Below are 23,490 nucleotides of genomic sequence, written 5' to 3'. Positions count from 1 at the left end.
CAAATCTAACTTAACTTTCTAAAAAACCCCTCCAGTCCCATTAGTATTTTTACTTTCTGGCATGTACACAAATATTCATTGTAAATAAATCATATACAGAGCAAGGGCCCATGCTTCCTGAAATTCCAATCTTCAGTGGTCTCCAATGTCTGTGGTACTGCTCTGTGAAATGGTGTTTGCATGACCTTGACGCGAATAATGGGCCAATGAGTCTGCATGTGTATGTAAGAATGAGTTCTGAGGCATTTTCCTCCACACCACAGCTCTGCAGTGTGTGGTTTCCATCACTTGATGAGTCTCAATCAAGCCTCATGGCAGAGGCTTGGATTTTGGTGTAGCCTAACAAAGATTAGAAAGGCTGAGGGTCGCGAATTGTCCTTTGGTGAATCTTTGAAGAACAGAACTATGATTTTGGGAGTGGAAGAGCCAAGTGCACAAGTGGTGATGACCTGTAATAGAGTCCAAAATGTCAGGTGATAGTGTGGTGGGTACAGTTGTCCTGTGATGGCACAGGGTGCCTGAGGCACTCAGGGAGTCCAAGGAGGGAAGGGGGAGTTTGGCTAATGCAAGTAGCCTGGGCACAGCAGGGTGGTTTTGTAGGTGGAGTGTGGGTATCCTGGGCTGGAGTGCAGGGTGGCCAGGGCCACTCAAGTCATCATGGTCAGTAGGACCCAGGGAGGCATGCGCACGTGGAGCTCTCCTTAAGCCTTGCTTCCCCTCCTCTTCCTGTGGAAGAGGCTGAAGCTGGATCTCTGCTTGGCAGGTGTCCTCCGGGGGAAGGTGTACTTCCGCAGCACCACATGGTAGACGTCCATAGTCTTCAAGGCATAGAAAACGTTGGCATCATCAGGAATCCTCAGCTCTGGTGGAAGAGGGACACAAACCTTAGCTGTCCAACCTGGGGCTGAGACCACTGCCATTCCCATGCACTTAGAGATCAACTGTGGGTTAGGACCCCGAATGCCTCCAATCTCTGATTCCTGCATGCGAAAGAACTGCTGAAAACTCCTTTCTCAGAGGACAACTTTGGACTTCAGGTCCTGCCAGGTCAGGGTGAAGGAGGCACAAGCCAATCCCTTTCTGACCTCGCTGCTGCCTTATCAGCATCACAGACACAACAGGCTTTGCAATGTGCAAACCAGCTCTCCTAAGATTGTCCTACAAACATGGACCCTCAGGACCACAAAAAGCAAGGCCTAATTCAGGCTTCTTGCAGTGAGTTCCAGGGTCCTCTAAGACCATGTGCCCCAAGTAGACTGTAAGTCCTGCCTTTGGCCTTCAATTTCTCCCCAATCTCCTGTATCCTGCACTCTTTGTGAGAGGAAAACCCTATGCTGTGAGAGGGAAAACCCCATGCTGCCAGCATAGTGGGAATGGTCACAAGGTAGGAAGGAATTCAGAACACATCCTGCATGGAACTTGTAATCTGTGATCAGTGCTGGTCAACCTCACAAAGAACTGGACAGATTCTGCACCTCATTGCAAAGACAAGACAGCAACACCACTGTGGCTCATTATCATTTGAGTCCCATGAGTCTTGCATGAGTCTGACTCCTCTTACCATCTGTGAGTCTGTCTGTGTCTCTTTTTTTCTTGCCGGTCCTGGCCCTTGAACTCAGGGCCTGACCACTGTCCTTGGGCTTTCTCAAGGCTAGAGCTCTATCACTTGAGCCTCAGCACCATTTCTGGCTTTTTTCTATGTATATGTGGTACTGAGGAATCAAACCCAGGTCTTAGTGCATGCAAGACAAGGACTCCACCACTAAGCCAAATTCCCAGCCTGTCCCTGTCTCTTTGGCTACTTCAGTCTCTGTCCCTATCCCTGTCTCTCTGTCTGTCTCATCTACCTAAACTTTTGTCTACCTTTTCAACTTATATCTTTTATGAGTAAGTCAACTTTTGGCTCACTTATCTAACTCAGTGACTCGGTTCTCCCCCTGACCTGTTTGTTCAAGATAAGTGTTGTGCCACTGGCGCCATATGATTTTTCCTGCTTTTACTGTGGTTGATAGAAGAAAGAGAATCAGAGACTTCTAACCCAGGCTGACCTCGAACCTAGAGCCTGAGGTGAACCTCCTAATGAACTGGGTTTGTAGGCTGAGTCCTAGGCACCTGGCTTCTAACTCATTTGGAAGAAAAACACATAGGTAGAGAATATTGGGAAGTTGCCCATGAGTTCTCAATAGCTCTTTCAGGGCTTGCATTAGTCCATGATATAGGGTGAGTAATGTTTGGAGGCATAGTTTTAATGGTGTGGGAACAATGCAAGGGTCTCAGGAATTCTCGGCACACACGTTACAACTGAGTGACACTCAAGTGTCAGGTATTTTCTGAAGCCATGTGTTTACATTGGAGAATGACAAAGTCCGTTCTGGTGAGCAAGCCAGCCATTCTGTCCTATGAGCTGTATTGTCTCCAGTCCTCACGGATGGTCTCTGCACTGGCTACTTCCTCCTCAGACAGGGCAAGAACAAGCATGTCCATGAGGGCAATAGCTGTGCAGCAACCAGGGCTGGCTTGGGCCTGGTGTCTAAGGCTGCCCTTATGCTGCCATACCCTGATGGAGGGGTTGGTGGGTGAGGACACTCTCTCCTGCCAAACCTCTTCTTTTTTTGCTAGACCTTGGGGCTGAAGTCAGGGCCTGAGTACTGCCTTGGGGCTTTCTGAAGGCTAGAGTTCTAACAGCACCACTTCTGGCTTTTTTTCTTTTTTTTTGTTTTGCCTATGCATATATTTCCAAGGAATCGAACTCTGGTGTTCTTGCATTCTAGATGGCTCTCTACCACCGGTCCAAACTCCTGGGCCCCTGCCAACTTACTTATTTGCCTGTCCTAGCTATTGTTTTAGGACTCACTTTGATCCTGTGTGATGATCTGCACCAGCTCTAAGTCTTCTGGCTTGTATCCACGCACCTGGAATTTCTTCATAGCTTTCACGATGACATCTCGGGTCTTCTCCTGGTTGGTCACCTGGGTTGGATCAGGAAACAGGCCCTGAGAACTGGGTCCCAGGGGTCCCTCCCTGAAGTCAGTATCCAGGACTTCGGTGGAACCATCTCAGTGTTAAACATGAGAAATGCCATGGGGTGTCATGGGTGTGTTTTAACCCTTCCTTCCTGAAGAGGAGTCCATGCATTGAAGTTGGTTATTTAGTGTTCTTTGTAGAGTTTACCAGCTGTTCCTAGATCTGCTTTCCAGGTGTGGGCCCCTGAGATTTAGTGGAATACACAATAAACTCCAGAAACCCCAGGCAGGGGAGGAGCCAGCCAAGTGCCCAGTGCCTGCTCCTAGCCAGGTCTGGGGTGAGTTGGAGGATGCAGTGATGAACGACACCACGTGGACCCTTGATCAACTCCCCTAACACTGAGAGTCCAGGAGAGAGGAAGTTGTTGCCTCCCCAGATGACTGCTCATGACACCCATTCTCCTTCCTGTTGGTGAGAGGACTGAACCAGATGCAGAGACCAGACCCAGCATGAGGAAGGAGGGGCTCTGAACGTCATCTGCCCAGTTGAGTAGCTAGAAGAGCAGACATCTGTCTCTCCTGTGAGGAGTTTACTTGTGAGCAGATCTTTTAGCTCCATCATCTGCAGCACCCTGCCTTAGACATTCCTCATCTTCCCAGAACATAGGATCCCTATGTCTCGCTGTCCTCCAACCCAGATGTGATTGTCAGAAGAGCCTGCTAAGTAATGTGCGAGGATTGTCTCTGAGACAGTAAACAGTCTCAACTGGCAATCGTGTTCATTCACTACTAATCTTGTGATCAAACACCAGCCTTCAGGTTGTTTCCTGGGGAAAGTGAAGTATCTAAACTATGCCCTCCAGAGCCTAGGATTTCCCCAATCTTTGTCCGCATTCTTCCTCTCGGGACTCCTCACTGACCCTGCCTGAGGAGCTATTCTTGCCTGGAGACTGGGCATAATTTTCCCTCCCTCTTTTTTAGGTCAGAAGAGCAGAAGGAAATGCAGCCGCCCAACTCACCTCAATGCTTCTGCATAGACGTCTGTTTTCCACAGGCAGCACCACCCTGATGATACACGAGTCTCCCAGCCTGAGATGGGGAGGCACGGATGAGCTGTCACTACTCTGCCCTGAGGTGCCGCTGTGAGTGTTGGCTGAATTGGTGTCCATTGTGCTGGTGTCTGTGGGTGAGGATTGGCTTGCAGAGGCCAAGCTGGTCATCCCAGTGGACCGGGAGGAGGATCCCTGGACCTGTGGATGACAGCAACATCAGGAGAAGTCCAGGTTTCCAACCAGGTCTAGGGCTTTCCTCTCAGGCAGTGGAAAGAGGACTATGGGCAAGACAGGAAGTCACCTTTTTCGGGTCTCCTGAGGATGTTTGTGAGATGCTCCTGATGAGCTCTGGGTAGGAGCTGGAGGAGGGAGCTGACTGCACATTGCTGTCTGACTGCACTGCAGTGGTGTTTGTGCTGCTCATCTCAGGGCCACTCTTGTCCTGATCCATCCACTTCAACTGGGAGCTGCCACTGGTACTAATTGCAGCACTCTGGGTCTGGTGGCTTTAGAGAGGGGTCAGCTTACTTTAGGAACTTCTCTCAGGACACACACAAGACCCTCGACCTCAAACACTGGGGACCTGAATCTCCACTCCATGATCTGGGTCAGTTAACATTTTCCCATTCCCTTATGTGATGGATGAATCACAGAGACAGAACTCAGTGTAAGCAGAGGGGCAGACACCCCAGAGAACTGAGTGCCAGACCTGGCTTCTCAATGGAAATGTCTCATCCACAGCCTGTCTCATTCCCACACCCATCCCATCATCTTCCCTGGTTCTTGCCCATCAGTGGCCAGGTCCTTACTTCTTCCAGGCCTTCCAGATGCTGAAGCGCTTCTTGGTCGGAGGGCTTGCAGTGTCATTCTGTCCCGGAGGCTCCAGTGTATATGACAGGTCATAGCTAGGCAAGGGGTGTGAGGTGAGCTGACCAAATTGAAGCTTGGGACCTCCCAGATTCTGCTTCAGTTCTGAGCCTGCCACCCACCTGGTCACTGCCCCTAGGGAGTGTAAGTCCTCAAGTCCAGACATGTGACACTCAGGATGGCACCACATCCCAGTGACAGGCGACTCTCCCTGTGCTAGTGCCTCCCAGCTCACCTGGCCTCCTCGCTGATCCTCTCCAGGTCTCTGAACCAGCCTAGAAACTTCTCGTCTGGGGTGATGTGTTCATAGCTGCAGCTTGCCTGTAGCTGCTTCAGTTGCTCCATGATTGCATATTCCTGGCCAGGGAGAGCATGAGGTAAGTGGAGGGCTGTGCTGTGATGCCCAGGGGAAGAGCATTCACCAGGCTTTGCTCTGGGAAGCCTCAGTGCATCAGGGTGCTGTGGCTCTCACAACTGTGTCCACACGCATTCACAGGAAGCTCTCCTCTCCCACTTCACATCCCAACCCTGTCGTCAGGAAAGATCTGCACTCTGAACCAAATTTCCCTACCCGTCATGGTGACTGAAGCTGACTCTGCTGCTGGTCCCCAGCCAGCCAGGAGGGCACCTGAAACTCACCTTTCTTAATTTCTCCAAATGGATGACTCCCTCCTAGAAGGCAGAGAACAATGTGAGGAGAACCCCACCCTTCCTCCCTTCAGTCCTCCCTGTCAGGGGCTGGTCCTCTTCCATGGGACAGAGGGCATCTACATGTGCCTGTGAACCAAGTCCTAGATGGGACCTGGACACATCTCCAAAGAGGTTCTGGGATCATCTTGTCCAAACCTTTTGAGGACATGGGGTGGGGTGACTGAGGGCTCAGCTGAGCCGGACTCACTGGTGCTTGCTTGGCCTGTCCTTTGTTTTCCACTGATCCCAACTGCCCACTGTGCCCAGAGGAACTTGAGTCCCAGTTGTGCTATGTGCCCTAGCTCCCTATCCCAGCAGCTCTGGATGTCCCTTCTTAAGATGGATGCAGTGTTATCTTAAGAAACTCTTCACTGTGCCATAACTCAGCACACAGCAGGAGACTTTCTGTCCCAACCCCAGCAGCTCAGTGATGCCCAGACTACTCACATCCAGGAAGTCCCTAAAGGCCGTGTCAATCATTTGGAAGTCTCCCAGGAAAGTTTTCAGGTAGGGCACGGTGCCCTTGATGTGAACCTGTGGAATTGGATGGGTTGATGTGCCATGGCCTAGGACCCCATTGTAGGCCTCCCCAGACAGCCTCCATCCTCACAGGGCCTTTCTTATCAGAGTCACCTGTTCTGGCCAATCTGTTAGAGCCCCTTCTCTGCACTTGGGATAATAAACAGTATAAGGGTGGCATTGACACCTCCCCAAGTTAAGGAGCCTCTGAAGGCCACCTGCCACACAGGCTTTGCCATGCTCTGGCTTCTCCTCCTCCTTTGTCTCTGGCAGCCACTCAGGACAAGGGATTATAAGAATCAAATCCCATGTGTATGGAGTTATTTCAGGCAGGGGAACAAGAGGTAAGATGAGCAAGCAGACCTCTCTTCTCTTCTCTTACAGGCACTCTTGGTGCGTTCAGGACACAGTCACTCACCATGTCCTCAGCCTGCCTCTGGCCTCTCTTGGCCTTCTTCTCCTTGGGGGCAAAGTCACCAGGCTCCTGTCACAATGGAGAGCAGAACTCCTGAGACATGTGTCCACTCAACCTTTGTCCCTGACCTGAGCATGGATGGTGCCAAAGCTAGTGCCACCTGCTGCTTTGTTCTGGTTAATTCTCTGCCTCAGCAGATCTGAGGGATGCCATGCTCTGAACTGGCCTCTCTCTGCCTGCTTCGTCATCTGCAAACTCTGCAAATAAATGACGTTCCTCTGAGCGCTATGGGATCCACTGGTTTCTCCCAATGTTGGTGCTGCCCTGAGTCTCTGTGCCAATGCCTTCTCTGGACTCCTGGAAACTTCTTTCTCCTCATTGTCTCATCAATCATCCAAATTCCTCAGTCTTCATAGGTGACAGGAGGGGACCGAGGAATAGGAAGGGATGGTGGCCTGTCCACTTCACTGTAGGCAATCATAGAAGAGACACTCTAACTCTGTGAGCAGGGTGCAGTCAGTGAGTGCTCCCATAATTGTCATGGGCCGGAGGGTAGAATAGTCCAGGAGGGAGAGGATTATGGACTTTCAGCTAACTTCCTAAAAAAAAAATTCTGGATTTCCTCACCTAGGGGAGGGGCGCTGAATCATGAGAAAGTTTCTTTCCTACAAAGCTCTTCCCTATGTGTCTGTGTCCTGGCAGAAATCTTACTCTATGCATCTGGGTGGGGAGTTCCCCAGATATACTGTAGTGGATAAGCGGGTCAAGGCATTGAGGAGTGCAGTCTGTAGCCCTTCCCACTGAGGCTTCTGGAATTGTGTGTGAAGGAGCTCAGTATGTTGGAATGTAGAGGTAGATACATCTTTTCCTTTCTTGATTTGTGTGGGTGTCTCTATCGGAGTGACTAGTTCACTTGCGGGGTTTCATGGTTGAGTGTCAAGGTTAGGGCTCGCAGTCATGTCCAGCTGAGATTTGAGGACTTAGTGAGCAGTGCCTGGCCTCCCATGTCAAGAAAACCCCCAGCCACCTTCAGTTCCCCTGTCTAGTCCTTCTCTGTGTTTGTATGGCGGTGAGCAGCATTTGCTCTAGGGAGAACAGAGAGACCCAGTTCCTTCAGGTAGACATCCTGGCTCTGAATGTTAAGATCCAAACCAAGTGTGTGCTATGTCTGTTTGGCTAAAGGACAGCTCTGAAATATCCCATGGCAGAGCAACTCACTCCTGAGCAGTGCAGCTGACTTACATACCAGGTACTCAAGAGCCTGAGATCGGGGGATCCCAGTTCAATCCACAGTCACTGAGTCTGTGAATTACAATCAACTCCAAACATGGAGTGGGCTTGGGACTGAAAATGAAGAGCACTGAGTATTAAAAACGGTGGACAACAGCCATGCCCTGAGTTCAAGATCCAGAATGGAGAGAAAAAAAAAACGGGAAAGCATTTCTTTTTGGAACTGGATCCCACTTTTGCCTTCTTAGCCCTGTTCTTTCTGACCCCTTTCTCTCTACCTGAAAGAGTAGCACTTTGGTCCGGAAGTAAGAGCATGAAGGAGAAATGATCTCTGAGAGTTTCTCATAAATCTGCATGCTGTCTCTGTAGGAGGGACAGAGAGAAGTGAGAAATGGGAAAGTGAGAGAGAAGGGAGACAGGCTGGGTTTTCTTTTAGAGCCAGGCCTGCAAGTTGCCTGAACAGGAGGTTTTCAAATGATTGCATGAAGCTCCCAAGGACCCAGGAGCTGGAAGCAATTTCTTCTTCCTGTCCCAGTGGAGTCCAGCCCAGTTGTATTAGACAACTGTGCTTGGATTTCCTTTGGACAGAAATGTAGAATTACCACAGAAATCCTGGACAGCTCCTCTGGGTCTCTGTCCAGCTTCAGTGAGACATTGCACTGAACATTTGCCGGTGCATGAACAGGCATAATGCAGGCACTGTCCCTGTTTTCCTGGCTAGCAGCCCAGGTCATACAGGCTTGGCTCTGGGGCTGGTGGTGAAGCTGGCTAATCCCTGTGTGTGCACAGCTTCTGTGGAGAGAAGGACCCACCTGGAGACCTCTTGCCATGTGCTGTCCAGGCGCTGGATGGCTCTGCTGTGCAGAGCAGAGAGGATGGCATGGAGGGAGGAGAAGTTCCTGAGGACTCTGCATTCCTGCATGGGAAGGGGGTGTGAGCCTTGCATGCTACTGCTGCCACCTGATGCCTTGCTGGCTGGGCTAAGCCAGGGTCAGTACAAGGATTCTGGGGAGCTGCTTACAGGGCTTCAGAGGGGAGAGAGGGCTGACCAGGCCTGGGTGAAGTTGCCCCTGAGTCCTGAGTATGAGGAAGGAGTGAGCACCATTGCATGTGTGGTATGTGGGAGTCCAGACAAGATGGCCCTGGGCAGGAGGCCCTGAAGTCCACACAGGGCTCTGAGCACATTGGCACATCTCAGAACATAAGACCCTGAAGGGAGAGTTTCTAGGCAGCAGCTGTGTCTTACCATGGCCACCGAGATCCAGTGCTCTAGCACCCTTTCCCTGGAGCAGGGCTGCATGCTGTGGTCCCCTACGCAGGTGGTGAGCACGCAGGAGAACACCTGGTCAAACTGTGTGAAGGTGGCCCGGATGGTGGGGGCCAAGTTCTCCATGTCGTGTCTGTCCTTCTGGGAAATGGCAGAATGCAGGCAGTGGTGGGGCACCACCTTCAGGAACAGCTCCTGCCAAAGGAAGGAGTGTCTCATTGCCTGGCACACAGCACAGTGCCCAGCCTCAGATTGGGTCCCGTAGTTGGGCTGAGAACTCTGGCTGTGTAGGGGTCTCTGAGGCTTGGGCATGGGTTTGTAGGGATGTCATGCCGCTTCGCAACCCTGGAGGGCACCTGAGTGTCCCTACCTCATGTCAGGGTCTGCTGTGCAATGTGACTCTTCCTCCTTGGCCTAGGCCGAATTTCTGCCCTCCCCAAGTCACCCCATGCCTGTCCTTTGGTTCATATCCACTGATGCTGCTTCTGTAGCACTTTCTATTTTCTGCACTAGGCTCTGGCACACACACCAGAATCCTCATAATTGCTTGGGCTCATGTGGTCCCTGCCAAGTGCGGAGGAGCTGCGATTCTGGCTGCACCTCTCCACGCATAGCTCCTGGGATACACAGAGGTCTCATGTGCACTTTAGTGTCTGCACTTAAGAGAGTGATGCTAGGAAGCGTGAGCCAAGGTGAAGCTCAGGCTGCATGAAAGCTTGTGCTCTAGGGGAAGGAGATTGATGAGAAGGGAGCCATGCACAGAAGGAAGCCCGGTCCACCCTGCCCTGCCCAGGGCCTCACCGAGTCCATCCTGGTGAGCTGCTCAGCCACCAACAGGGGAGGGAAATCTAAGACCTCAATCTTCTCCTTGTTCAGTCCCTCCCCTGTGCTCCCTGAAGGAGGACAGGAAGATCCTGTGAGGAAAGCATGCCAGGTTCTATTTCGATTCTCCATAAATTCATGGATCCCACCCAAGCTATGGACCAGGGGCCAGGATGTTGATTCCCAGGATATGAATTCCAGGCTCCCTTGGGAGGCTGCCATGAGGCCAAGTTTCGAACTGGCTCCCAGTCAGCAGAGCAAAGGAGGCTGGTACTGCATGTGACATAGCCTCAGAGTCCCGGGAAGACATGGCTGCCACCCACACCTGATGCTGCTGCTCCCATCTCATGGTACAGTAGAGTCAAGGCTGACTTTGGGTGTTGGTCTAACCCTGGTAATGTTCCTGCAATTAGGCTGCACGCCAGAGCTTGGAGCTCAATACTGCCCTCTTCTTATACTTAGACAAACACTGGGCTAATGCTAGAGCTGCAGGAGAAGACAAGGCCCTCTCCATGAGGATTTGTCCTGAGTGTTTGAAAAGAGAATAAAGACCCTCTTCCCTTTGACTTCCCAACCTTGATCCCTCTACACATCCTCATTTTCAACTTTTCTGCACAGTCTCTATGTTCCAGCATCTTTCTTCTTCCTGGCACAAGGCCTATATTAGAGCCTTCTCCACCCTCTGATGGCCCACATTCATCCCGCCTCTTTCCTCTGCCTTCCCACCCAGTTTCTACACCATCAGGCTGTGTCTGGCTGGGCTCTTGGGCCTCCATCTGATCCAGGAGCCGTTGTGCACGGCTCTCCACGTGTGTTCCAGTTATGTGCCTCTTCAGGTGAGCCAGCAACTGCTTGAGGCAGGCAAAGTGTGCAGGCTGGCAGAAGTCCTCCAAGTACTCGTCCAGCCACATGTCCAGGATAGAAGAGAGGGCACTAGGGGCAGATGGGGGGCAGCAGAGTCAGAAACCTGGCCAGCGGCTACCCCAGACACTCTCAGCACTCATTTGAAACATGGACATCAGTATCTCCCCAAGCCAAGCTTCTTTGGTGGTGGAGGTAGTGACAGTGCTCAGGAACCAAGGAAGGATTGAAGGGAATTCCAGGGAGCCAGCACCCAATCATGGGATGAGCAACTCTCCCCTCTCCAGGGAGCTCCCCATACTCCTGCAGCTCTCTAGTCCCTCCCCACTGCATGGAGTCTCCGTGGGGTCTGTTGTATGCCCGGCATGAACTGGCTGCTGGTGCACATCCACTGGTGACTCTGCTGCCTCCGTTCCAAGAGCCACACGTGGGCTATCTCCCCACCTCACTGTTCTCTTGGTGACCCAGCCAGGCCTTCTACTCTGCCAGCCTTCCTAGGGTCAGCAGAAGTCCTAAAACATGACATCAATGCTCTAATCCTGTTTGCGAGGCCATGGTGAGGACAGGCAAGGCTGAGCATCAGGGGCTGTGGAGAGGATGGGTTGGCACAGGGCTCAGCTCTCCCAACAGCACTGTCGGTCATGGGTCAACCTCCTCCTGCATACATATGCCACACTTCAACCCTGTGGGGAGGACGTCAAGATCTCTGGGATCCTGAGCTTGCCCACCACGCTACACTCAAACCTGGCTCCACTGTGCACACAGATGCCCTCCTTTGAGAGCAAAGTCCACTCACTTTCTGAGTTTGTCCTGTGGCATGCCATCCTGGCTGGAGAAAGGCAGGATTTCATCCTGTGTAGAGGAGTCCTTGAAGGCCTCACCTCTACTGAACCTGTGGAGGAATTGCACAGTTACTGGCTGTCTCTTCCTGTGTTTTATCCGGCTTGCAACAGTGCGGCTTATTTGTGCTTTCTCCCTACAAACATGTCCAGACCCGGAGGGGCTTCAACCTATGTGCAATGGAAAGGGACAAGCCTTTTCTCCCTTGAGAATCCTGTGGGCCGAGGGTCTCTCACTCTGCCTTCAGCTATCCCTGGTAATGACTGGAGACTTAGATGTGGTGGGCTTTCCAGCCACTTACTGGCCTCGGCCTCCATTGTCACTTGTGGGTTACAGTGACCCAGAAGTTTTCTCTGCCAGGACTGGCCTTGTTTGGACACACTTGTGCCAGACACCCTCTGCACTCTTCCATGAGGCCGGAGCCTCTCCCATTTGAGAAAAATCGGGCTAACATCTGAACGTCTGCTAGCCACACAAGTGAGCAGTTGGGGGCTTGTGTTGACTGTGGCTGCCGGGATACCAAGGTTCTAAGTTCCACTGTGAAGGAAGTGAGGTCATCTGTGGAGGTCCCTTCAGTTGAGCCCTTCCTTCTGACACACTCTCCCCAGATGACCCCTTTTCTCACCACTTGCTAGTCCTGAGCATGACCTCATCCATTCAGAGTTTCAGCCACTGTTCAATACTACTCTCCCCAGGTAGCCCTGGGTGCAGCAGCCACACCACCTTAGAGGAGATACAGATGGGCTCTGTGCCTCCTGGTGCCCAGTCTTGTATCCCTTTAACCACAATTTCCAGTGTACTAAGCTGGTGACTTCAAAGAGATAGAACAGGGCAATGGTAAGGAGAGGAGTCATGTAAGATTCTATGGGATGCCCGGTGGACAGGCCTCAGGGCTAAACTCCACCATGTCCCAAGCTGCAAACAGAAAAGCACTGAGGCTCAGGCCAGTATGTTCTGGCCACTGACAGAGTCTCTCAGTCTACAACCACAAGACCGTCCTCACAGGGCCCTGAGATTGAGGCCTGGCTGAATCCTGTCTGTCTGATGGAGTTAGGAAAATTTGATTTTGTCCAAGTGTGTGGCTCTCAGCAGTGGGTTAGGGGACACTGTATTTCAGCTTGGAAAGGTGATGTCATTTCCAGGCCCTATGATATTCCTTGACACCTGTCCCTTCATGTCCCCTCATCCACACTGACCTCTGGACTGGGATGCTCCTATTTATGCCTCCAATGGAGCTTGGAAGACAGATATAAAATGGTTAATGTTTGTGTTCTTTCCTGGTGCCAGTTGTGAGGCTTACATTCTGGTTCTGGGTACTGTCCTTGAGCTTCTTGGCTCCAGGCTGGTACTCTATCACTTCAGCCACTCTTCTACTTTTGACCTTTGAGTGTCAGGAACTTTTCTTCTGGAGACGGCTTGGAACCTCAGTCTCCACATCTCAGCCCCTGAGAAGCTATTAGTACAGTGGTTCCTCATTGGCGCCTGGTTTCTATCATGAATTTTCACTGTTGTGTATCACATCTCCTTTTCCTTTCAACTGCTGGACCCACTGTTGTTGTCGTGACCTTCCTGACAGGCCAATATCTGAAGGTCCTTTCATGGACTCTATGTCATAGACCTTCGCGTGGCCTGCCGAGGAAAATGCAAGCAGTGATGATGCCATTCCACTCCCTAGGATTCTCCTCTCTGCTGCTTGTCATGAGCCTGGTCAGGTCTGGAATACTTTTCCTCTCTACGTCCATGACGGACCTGATATAGCCCATGAACACATGGCATCCAGTTTTTCCAGTGCTTTCTTAGATGTTTGAACTCAGGTCTATGTTCTTCCACTGGTCCTCAGTACTGGGGTAATTGAGGAGTGAGGGAAGAAATTAGGTCACTGTGAGTGTGTCCTTAAATGGGATATTGGGATGAGGGGGTCTTGTGTCTCTGTTTCTGTCTTTCTCTGTCTCTGTCTCTCTCTCTGTCTCTCTCTCTCTCTTTGTCTGTCTGTCTGTCTGTCTGTCTGTCTGTCTGTCTGTCTGTCTCTCTCTCTCTCTCTCTCTCTCTCTCTCTCTGCCTCTCTCTCTGTCTCTCTCTCTGTCTCTCTCTCTCTCTCTCCCTCTCTCCGTATCTCTTCCAGACCCTGTGAGGTACTTAGGCCTCCCCTTTTAATTGTATTCTAATGTCAGGGAGATGGATGGGGGATTACAGTTACATTCTTCACACATTGGGTACATAACTTCTTGAACACTGATTCCCCTTCCTATGTTGTTTTCTCATTTTTCTTCCCGCAATCTCTACTCAATCATTTGTGTTTCCCCATTCCTTCTCTATTTCAATTAAACAAGTAAAGTATATAAAATATACCATAGGCCTCCTCTTCAACTACATGGTGCTATCTTGATGTACTGTGCACAAAGCAATATAGCTAACAGATACATTGACCCGAACCATGAGGCAATATAAACCGTTTTTCCTTTTCAGTGGGTGTTCTCAATTGTTTGGGGACAGGTATCTGACTCTCCAGGTGAAGTGAGTTTTCCATTGAGATGCCTACAGGAGGCCTTCAGGATCCCAATCAGACAAGATCAGAAAAAACAAAGACTAGATTCTCTATATTTCAAGCACTGAACATACAGACAAGGAATATGAAAATTACGAGACAAACTGAAAGAAACATGGGAACATCATTTCAGATTAATAAAGAAAATGATCTCTTAAGAAGTGTTAACAATTTTTACACATGTAGCTCTCATGTTGGTGCATCTAAACTAATGAAGCAAACAGCACTGCATTTGCTAGTGCAGATGGAGTCCAACCTAGTGTTAGTTGGGTGTGGTGATGCCTCAGTCTCCAACAGGCTGGATACCCAGACCACTCCTGGACTCAAAACATGAACCAAGAAACATCAGAATTGAATGGCACTATGAACCAAATGGACTTAATCGACAGATACAGGCTATTTTTTTATTTTTTATTGTGATTAATAGAAGGGTTACATTATATTCACCAGATAGAAGGTACATAACTTCACAAACATGGATACCCTTCCTTATGACATGGTCCCCATTTCCCTCCCACTCTCCCCCCGCTTATCTTGACTTCCCTCCTTCCCTATCCAATTAAGCACATATAAAATATATCACATAACAAGGTGAAATATTGTAACAATATGAGATAACCAAGGGATGGCAAAAGAGATGAGAGATAACATAGTACATTAAGGATAACAGTCACTCATTATATGGCTTTTGTTTCCTTCTCCTGGAGGTCCTTGCATTAATGTCATACTATTTGGTCTAATGTCTCTAGATTTTGTTCTATGGTAAATCTCTGCTAGGAGAGCCCAAGGTTTCTACTGATTATTACAAATGATGGAGACTTGGTGTTCGATTGATATAGACTGACTTACTTCAGTGTTGTCCCACCATACCTTATATGATGTAGATTGTTATGCTTTGTTCTTTAGGAAAACGTATTTTTTATTTTATATTTATTTTTATTTCATTGTATAGAGGGGTTACAGTGATATTCGCCAGATGGAAGGTGCTTTACTTCTCACACACTGATATCCTTTCTTATGTTTTTGTCCCCATTTCCCTCCCACACCTCCTCACCTCATTTTTCCCCTCCTATTTCAAAGAAATGAGTAAACATCTTTATAATTCACCAGGTACCAAAGTGGGATAATGTAACAATAAGAGAGATTAACCAAAGGGCAATAGCGAGGCCCCGCTGCGTGCCTCCAGCTCCTCCTGCAGCCACTTGGTGCTCTTGCAGGGCATGGCTCCAGGGATGCCAGCTGCAGGCACCGCGCCCGCGCTGGGCTCTGTGCCTGGCTCCATGCCTGCTCGGCTGTCCCCGACCCCCATGCTCCCCGGAGCCGACATGGGCGCCGCCCTCCAAGGGGGGACGCGCAGCTGGGTTTTCATGGGGAGCGGGGGGGGGGAGGGGAGGAAGGCGGGGCTGCGGAGGACGGGGGACGACCCCGGTCCCTGGGTGCCCATCTCTGGTCCCCGGGTGCCCAGGCCGAGGCGGACGCCCCACCCTGCCCCGCCCCACCCCGAGCCCTCCAGAGAAGATGCTTGGCTCCAAGCCTGCCGAGCCCTCCCCGCCCCAGGCCCCCAGGCCATCCAGCCCGCCTGGCTCCACAGGCCCTCCAAGCACGCCCCACGGCCTGACAGCCTCTTTGTCTTCTTGTGTCCAAGTCAATGCTCTCTCTGAATGTTCTGTGTGGTGGTGCATCATGCATGAACCTTTGCTTAGGATTGTCATTGGTGAAGTGGTTTCACACAGTAGTCAAAACTTGAGGTGCTGTTGAATCACTACCATGCCCTGCAAGGGGGCAGAGTTGCAGCCTATTTTTATATTGTCTGCCTAAATTTGAAGTATTAGAAGAAATTGTGCCATGGGACAAAAACTTATCGAGTTTTGAAAAGTAATACAAACAACAAAACTGCAACACTATTTTTAAAAAGATGATTGAGTTAAAATTATTGAACCATTATTTTACACCTCCTTAAAAAATATTTGAGAAGAAGGTACATGCATTATGTGTCACATTACTGGGCAAACTGTTCAAATATTTTTTTTAAACTTCCCTGTATAGAAAAAAAATCATTAAGGATGTAAAAGCCATGCTTGCCTATTTGCTGTATACATGTAATGAAATTGTAGGTAAAGTGTAGTGCATTGAAACAAATGAACAAAATTAGAGACTTTTACTATACAAGGGTGCTGGTGCAGAAAAAAAAATATATATATATATATATTTGGAAATGTAGCATTTTATACTTTCAAGTGTTATTAAAAAAAGAAAAAAGAACAAAGAAACCCTTTATTTCATGAACTAATTTTTTCTGGTGGTTGTCAAGAAACAAAAGACCAAAAGAGCCTTTTTGTCTTTCTTTTTTATTTTTTAAGTATTGGAATAAGTCTAAAGAAAAGAAAGTGCCTTATTTTCCTTCCTGGTCATTTAGTCAAGTGTCTTGTAAGATCAGCTCCTCCCTCAGAGTAAAAGTGAATGCATGCTACTCAGTCGCCCAGTATGTGAATGAAGATAGGAGGGAAGGTGAGAGTTGATGCTTTGAATTCTACGGTTTGTGCCACGTTACCTGGATGCAAATTTGCCGAATCTGATACTGTGAAAAAAATTCATACCTTTCCTTAGGTTTGACTAGTAAGTTTTAAAATGTCATTCTTTTAAAAATTGTAATTGAGTACTTTGGGTTATTATAGTCTGTACTATTAGCCCAGAGGATTCTAAGAGAAAAATTATGTGAGATCTGCACATCATTTTACAGGCAAAATTAGAGCTTTATTTTCTTCAGAGAAGAGGGGATATCTGGGATTCTTTTTTTTCCTCTTATTAATTGGAGATAATAGTATACCTAGCAGACTTCGTCACAGAAATGATCCTTTGTGATTTTCATTCTGAAAATGTTTCTAAGTGATCCACATTTAATCAGTCTTTATCTCCTACCAGATAACTTGTCCATCACTTTGCTGGCTTTAGTAGTCACCCCTACACACACATTTTTGCCCTTCCTTGTTTTTTAAACTTTCAAAGAATGTGAAAAACTAGCATCATTGTGCATAGAAATATGGAACTGAATTTCAGTTTGAGCTTCCAGTTTCTTGTGAAGTTCAAACCATTTTGTAGTTGAAGTGATTTGTGTACAAAGCCTTCATCTAAACACTTGAGTAAATAACCATGAACCGCTCAGTACCAGATGTGGCAAATCTCAAGTGACGGTGGACCCTTAGCTCATCAGCTCGGCCCTCTTCTGTACCTTCTCAGCTCCACAGTCAAGGTCAGCAGGAAGCCTAGTGGGCACCTTCAAGGTGACCTCTATCATCTTGTCTCACTTGGAACCGTTTTCAGATTATTTACTATGCGATAGACATTGCTTCGAACTCAGCTAGCTTTGGTTTTGATTTATTTACAACATATGCTGTGCCATTTTGGTTTTTATTTTGTTTGGTTGGTTAAATAAATTTGCGACACTCAAACACTTGAGGTGATAGTAACAAAGTAATACCAGTATTTGATTCAGTTTCATCTCAACTGTGTTGTACCTGGACATTTTAGATGTTTATCAAAGGTCTTTTATGGGGAAAAAGTAAATGTATGAAACAATAAATGGGTGACATTTATGAGTGATGTTGGCTCTGAACAAACTTTTGAAAACTTAGTTGACAAAATTTTGGATCAACTGAAAAAAAGCATGACTTTTGAAATCTCTGAATGCCTTGGTTCTCAGTATTATCATTCTTTATTGAATTTTTTTCTTAGTAAAGTATGTACTTTTTAAGACTGTTTCTGACAGTATTATGTAATTTTTTTAGTGTGGGTAGATGGGAGTGTCGCTTGTATGTTACCGTACAGCTGACATGTATTTTTTGTCTATTTTTTATTATCTTAATAGTTTCATGCTATGTATGTACCATAACCAACCTATTGCCTATGAGAAACATGTAATGTATTTACAGTCATTGTTACAAGTTTATAATGTATTTTTCTATCTTGTTTTATATGTATGTTATATAACATTCAAAGAGAATTTTTTTCTTGATTGAGAAAAGGATACAAATGCAAAATCCACAATTTTGATAACTGAAAATTGCCAATTGTTTTGCAGTACTTTATAATGCCCCCGCTGTGAAAACAGAGTCCCTCCTCTTCCCCCACCACACTCGCTGTTGTAGTTGTCCTTTTGCTCCTGCCTTCTCCCCCTCAAGTTCTTGAAATGAGCGGTACCTGGGGAATAACATGAGGAAGTCACATGCACTGTCCCTGAGTGTGATGGGTGCAGTTCTTGGTGGCTTCTGAGCACAGGATGGAGCTTGGGATGACAAGAATCACCCTGTTCTTTACACGAGTGGAACCTGATATACCTCTGGACAGAAGGTGAAAAGGCCTTTACCTGCCTCCTACATATCTGAATGGGCATGGGTTCTCTGTGTCCCTCTAGTGCTTCCTAGTGCGATTCAGATAAGTTCAGGACCCTAGAAAGAACGTCAATCACCTTGAGAATTTGGAAAAGGTTTTGCTTAAGGTCTCAGACAGTGAGGCCACAATGGAGAGAAGGGGGTGTTGATGAGAGGGGAGCTTCTCCAGGCCCCACTCACAATTCTGCACACCCAGCTGTTGAAGGCATGGACCAGGACAGGCATTTTCACAGCCCGTGCCTCTGGTCCAGCCTCGGGCAGTGTGGGTGTTGTCCCTAGCATGCTACTTCCCAGGATTCAAGCAGATTCATGTCGGGGCACCAACTTGGGCCAGAGCCTAGCCATTGGGTCCAGCTGCTTACCTGCTGACCAGCAGGGTCCGTATGTGCTGTGTGGTAGTGAAGGTGTGGAAGGTTCCCAGGACTATTGGGATGAAGGAGGCATCCCGGAAGAGCAGGGCAGGCACCAGGTGCTCTACCAGTTGCTCCACTTTGCCTCCCCGCAGGTCTCCTGCCTTGCAGGGATCAGCAAGGCTTGGGGCTAAAATCTCCCCATACTGGGGTGAAGAAGGAGAAGCAATGGGAAAAGGCTCCTGGCCATACAACAGCTTGGGGCACAACCCCTTTCCCTCCCTCACACACACTCATGTACCCACATCCCACCCAGAATGCAGACACTCATGCCACACAGTAGTAGGTGTGTGGACTCCTGTCCTTCCTGCGCACATGATTCCTCCATACACCTGTGGGATGCAGGGTGGGTTTCTGAGCAGGCCACCAGGCCAAGGCATGACCCATTGTCTCTCAATGAGATCAAACTCTCCAATTTGATTCTGTCTGTGGAATATGGGACAGCAGCAAGAAAACATCCTGGTGCTTCCAAAGTTTGCACACAAATGAGCTGGCTCAGCTGCAGCACAATATATGAGCTGCTAAGCAGTGCCCCCATTGTTGCCTGGCCCCCCTTTTTTTGTCCTGTCATCTCTTTAGATGATGTCACCAACCATGCCCCCCAGAGCCTGAGCCTCACACCTGACCCCTCCAAATGTCCACTGGCTGCTCCCTGGGACCTCTTGCAGGTCAGGAGGAAAACTAGACACAGTCCCCTCCACATACCTTCCCACGGTCCTCTGTCCAGCAAATGTCCTGGTGTTGAGGACATACTTACTGGCTTCCGGCCTGGCACAATCAATCATCTCAAATGTGTTTTACACTACTAGTGTTAGTGCTTTGCTTCAGTCCCCCAGTCAATCCACTTTGCAGAGATTCCACTTAGCACCTGCTTGTGAGGGTGAGGATGTCATCCACTGAATAATACCCTGTGTCCTTCCTAGGCTTGTGAACACTGAGAGCTGCTGTCAGCCTTTATACTGCCTCAAGTAGAGATGTGGTCTCTGTATATTCTGTCTTGACAGAGAATAAATTTCGTTCGTACGTGTTGTGACAAAAAGGAGATAGAGAAGCTACTCACATCCATGTCCTGAGACAGGACATGCCACAGGAATCACACACATTGTCCTTTGCCAGATGCCAATGGCTCACACAATCCTAACTGCTCAGGAAACTGACCTCTGAAGAACATGTTTCTGAGTCAACCTAGACATGAAAGCCTATGAGAGTCTCATCTTCAATTAATCAGCAAGAAGTAGGAAATTTGATTCATGGCCAATGTGTTGGATTAGCAGGCTTGAGCATAAAGATTCAAGACCCATTGTCCTATTCAAGTGGCAGAACCAGCACAGCAAGAAGTACTACATGGGCATGTATCTGTGATGTCTGCATCACTTCTTGCGCAAGGCAGATGAAGGTGACTCTAGGTAGAAGTGACAAACAGAAATGGAACTCTAAGACAGATATAAGGTATCCACATGAATCCATTCACTGGTACACTCATAGACACACACACACACTCACAAGCACGCACGCACACACAGATCTTTGGTAAGGATAGAAGAATAATGAAAATGATGAGAAGGTAATGTTCCCTTCAAAGAGCGACACCTTTGCAATCCCTTCACCCAGAAGAAATGGCAATACAACTGGATGGACAGAATTAGTTGGATCTGTAATGAAAAAAATGCCATCACCCCTCCCTGTATCTTAGCAATTTATATAAAAACCACTTCCTTATTCCACAAAATACAGATGACAATAGCATCTTGGTCTCCTTCTTATATATGGTAGCAAATACAAACAAAATTTGGTGGATTGTGTAGTGCTTCATTGTATCTGTTACCTTGGGATTCAGCCCTGAGTGGAAAAGCCCTGTTAAGAAAAGAAATAAGGCTATATAGTAGGAAGCTAATTGAAAAGACCTTCAGGATATTGAAACAAAAGCCATACAATGAATGACTGTTGTCCTTAATGTACTATGTTATCTCTCATCTCCTTTGCTGTCCCTTGGATATCTCACATTGTTATAGTATCTCACTTTGTTATCTGATATATTGGATTTATTTGTATTGGGTTATTTGAAATTGGATAGGGAAGGGGGGAAAACCAAGACGGGGGGTGGGCGGTGGAGGGGAGAGTCATGGTGACCAAGACATGTGAAAGGGTATCAATATATGTGAATTAATCCAACTTCTATCTGGCAAACATCATGTAACCCTTTTATTAATTACAATAAAAAATAAATATAAAATAGGGAACGGGGGAAAACAAGATGAGGGGTGGGAGAGGGGGAGGGGGGAAGGGAAATGGGGACCACGACATGTGAAAGGGTATCAATGTGTGGGAAATAAGGCACCATTTATCTGGCAAATACCATGTAACCCTTCTATTAATTACAATAAAAAATACAAATAAATAAATAAATATAATAAAAGAAAAGAAAAAGCAAATAGTAAGATGGTTGACATTTGTGAGGAATTGAATCTGTAGGTAAATTTGTGGATGCTCTGCAGTTGTGAGAATACATATATGGCTTATGCCAATAGACGATCTTGGGAGGGTCTTATACCACATTGGAATATTTCAGGAAAAAAACAGAGTCATTTCATTATGTTTATAAATTTCTTTTTCTGAAGACACCTGTCTTTGTCAAGGGGCAAAGTGGGATGGGCAATGAGGGGCACAGGAGAGCCTTCCATACCCAACAGAGACAAGAAAGGAGGAGGGTGCCTCCGTGCTGGGAGGTCAGGGAAGTCCAGAAGAGGGAGAATCGTTCAGGAGATTAGGTAAGGATGAAGTGAGAAACTGAGGAGCAGGCAGAAAAAAACATCAGAAATAAACAGACTTGAGGTGGAATGATGACCCCAATGATCAACAGTGTTCCAGGAACTAAAGTGCCATATCTGTAATGCTTTTTCCCAAAAAGCCCTCCAAGTCCATCTAGAGCAACACACAGCATAGAGTGATACACATCTCTTGACTGGTGAACTCAGGGAGATAGTAGGAATGTCAGCATTTGGTAAGTTCCTGTTGGGGAGAGGTCCCTGAGAAGCCCACTTGGGACTGGTGACACACTGAGACCAGCTTGTGCTGTCATAAGATGTGGGACCCTATGGAAACACTGGGTGAGGGCAGGCAACCAGCTGCTGGCTCTGGGTGGAAAGACCTGCTCCAACACAATCACTCAGGACTTCTTTAAACACATAGCCCAAAAGGATAAGGGTTCAATGTATGAGTGCATAGGTTGAGGGTAGGCCAAGAAGTTTTTTATGGAAATGGAGACTTAAGTACAGGGAGACAAGGAGTCTAAGAGAGAGCTAAAGGAGGGAGCAGGACACAGAACCAGCCCTGATGCACAGAGCACCAGTGCACACACAAGAGGCATGTGGTCATTGTTGTTCATTGGCAGCATTCCAGCACTACAGCAAGTAGCTGAGAGAAGCCAGGCCTATGGAAGAAAGGCTTGCAGGGCCTCATTGTTGTGGGACTTCTCCCCCAGGGTCAGTTGGGACTTGTTTCCTGAGCCACCCTCAGCTCTGGAAGGTTCTTTCAGGATTAGCTGTCATGGAAAAGTCTGAGTCCACATGAAGCTGAATGGACACAGAGAAGAACCCAGAGGGTCCTCATTCTTCCTCCATGCTCAGAGACATTGTACACTGGTAGATGACCCACGTTTGGACCTTGTTCTACAGGGGGAAGGGAATCCCCGTCGTTAGGTAGAGAATTGATTGGCCTGGACCCTGGAGGACCCACCCCGGAAGTCCACTCTGCTCCTCCCAGATCTCCCCGCCCCTTCCGCTGAGGACCCAGAAATAACGGCTCCGCAGGTCCAGTGACTCAATGGCTGACAGCGCGGGTCCTCACCGCCCTGGACTCCCCTTCCTCCCTCTGGAGCCGTCCACGCGGGTCCTCCTGGGCTACGATGGGGAATAGACTGGAGGAGAGGTGAGCCCTGTCCCGTCCTCCCCAACCCTCCTGCCTGTCCCCTCCATCCTCCTCCGCCAACCTAGTCACCTAACCTCCCACTGGGTTTCCCCTCTGAACAGTCCACGACCTCTTCGTGGCACCAGGACCGTCCCCGAACCTCCACTTTGCACGTGGATGTGTGGAACATTAACTGAAACCACACCCTTGATAACTATGTCCATGGTTGAATAGGATGTAAAGCTCAGAAACATGTTGGCCTCCCACATCTAAGACATTGTGCTCTTTTACCACGTGTATTTATTTTTCTTTAAGAGATGAAAACTTACAATGTATTCATAAGCAGGAGCTATTACAGTATGTATAGTTTTTCATCCCTCAGAAAATCAAATTCCAAAAATATATATTGCAATTATTTCTTACAAATAATCTGATGGAGTTTTAAAATTTTACACACTATTCAGTCTGCCAAGTTATACAGCAGTTATCTCCAACACAGAGGCAGATTAAGTCATCATATACAGTATACCATAGACATAGACATTTCAAATATACTATATTAGCCAACGTGAACATTTGCTAGTTAAGTAAGAATCCCTTTCTTTAAGTTACTTGTGGCATGGCTCTGCACTGGATACAAAACAATGAGGATTTAAAATTCAGCACTTCCAGCACTCGGAGTCTTCAAGTCGGTTAAACTGTAGGTTTGTTCATG

General features: G+C 48.0%; 2 protein-coding genes across 2 annotated transcripts; both read right to left on the bottom strand.

Moving 5' to 3' along the window:
* Nucleotides 1–643: 643 nt before the first annotated feature.
* Nucleotides 644–4,156, bottom strand: LOC150039457 (ral guanine nucleotide dissociation stimulator-like). Its single transcript, XM_090327878.1, has 3 exons — nucleotides 3,983–4,156; nucleotides 2,855–2,969; nucleotides 644–862 (listed from the first exon to the last, which is right to left on the bottom strand). The coding sequence occupies exons 1-3, from the start codon at nucleotides 4,130–4,132 to the stop codon at nucleotides 702–704; spliced, it is 426 nt and encodes a 141-aa protein (XP_090184004.1). The 5' UTR covers nucleotides 4,133–4,156; the 3' UTR covers nucleotides 644–701.
* A 2,460-nt stretch (nucleotides 4,157–6,616) lies between these two features.
* Nucleotides 6,617–15,398, bottom strand: LOC150039456 (ral guanine nucleotide dissociation stimulator-like). The gene is made up of 6 exons (XM_090327839.1): nucleotides 15,221–15,398; nucleotides 9,805–9,896; nucleotides 8,983–9,198; nucleotides 8,549–8,652; nucleotides 8,015–8,099; nucleotides 6,617–6,763 (listed from the first exon to the last, which is right to left on the bottom strand). Exons 1-6 carry the CDS (start codon nucleotides 15,396–15,398, stop codon nucleotides 6,617–6,619), a joined length of 822 nt encoding a protein of 273 aa, XP_090183965.1.
* Nucleotides 15,399–23,490: the final 8,092 nt, after the last annotated feature.

The sequence above is a fragment of the Megascapheus bottae genome, unplaced genomic scaffold, assembly GCF_031878675.1.
Source record: "Megascapheus bottae isolate mThoBot1 unplaced genomic scaffold, mThoBot2.hap1 HAP1_SCAFFOLD_40, whole genome shotgun sequence".
In the NCBI taxonomy this organism is placed as follows: domain Eukaryota; kingdom Metazoa; phylum Chordata; class Mammalia; order Rodentia; family Geomyidae; genus Megascapheus; species Megascapheus bottae.
The sequence above is the reverse complement of the archived record's forward strand: the minus strand, read 5'-3'. Positions and strand labels throughout refer to the sequence as shown.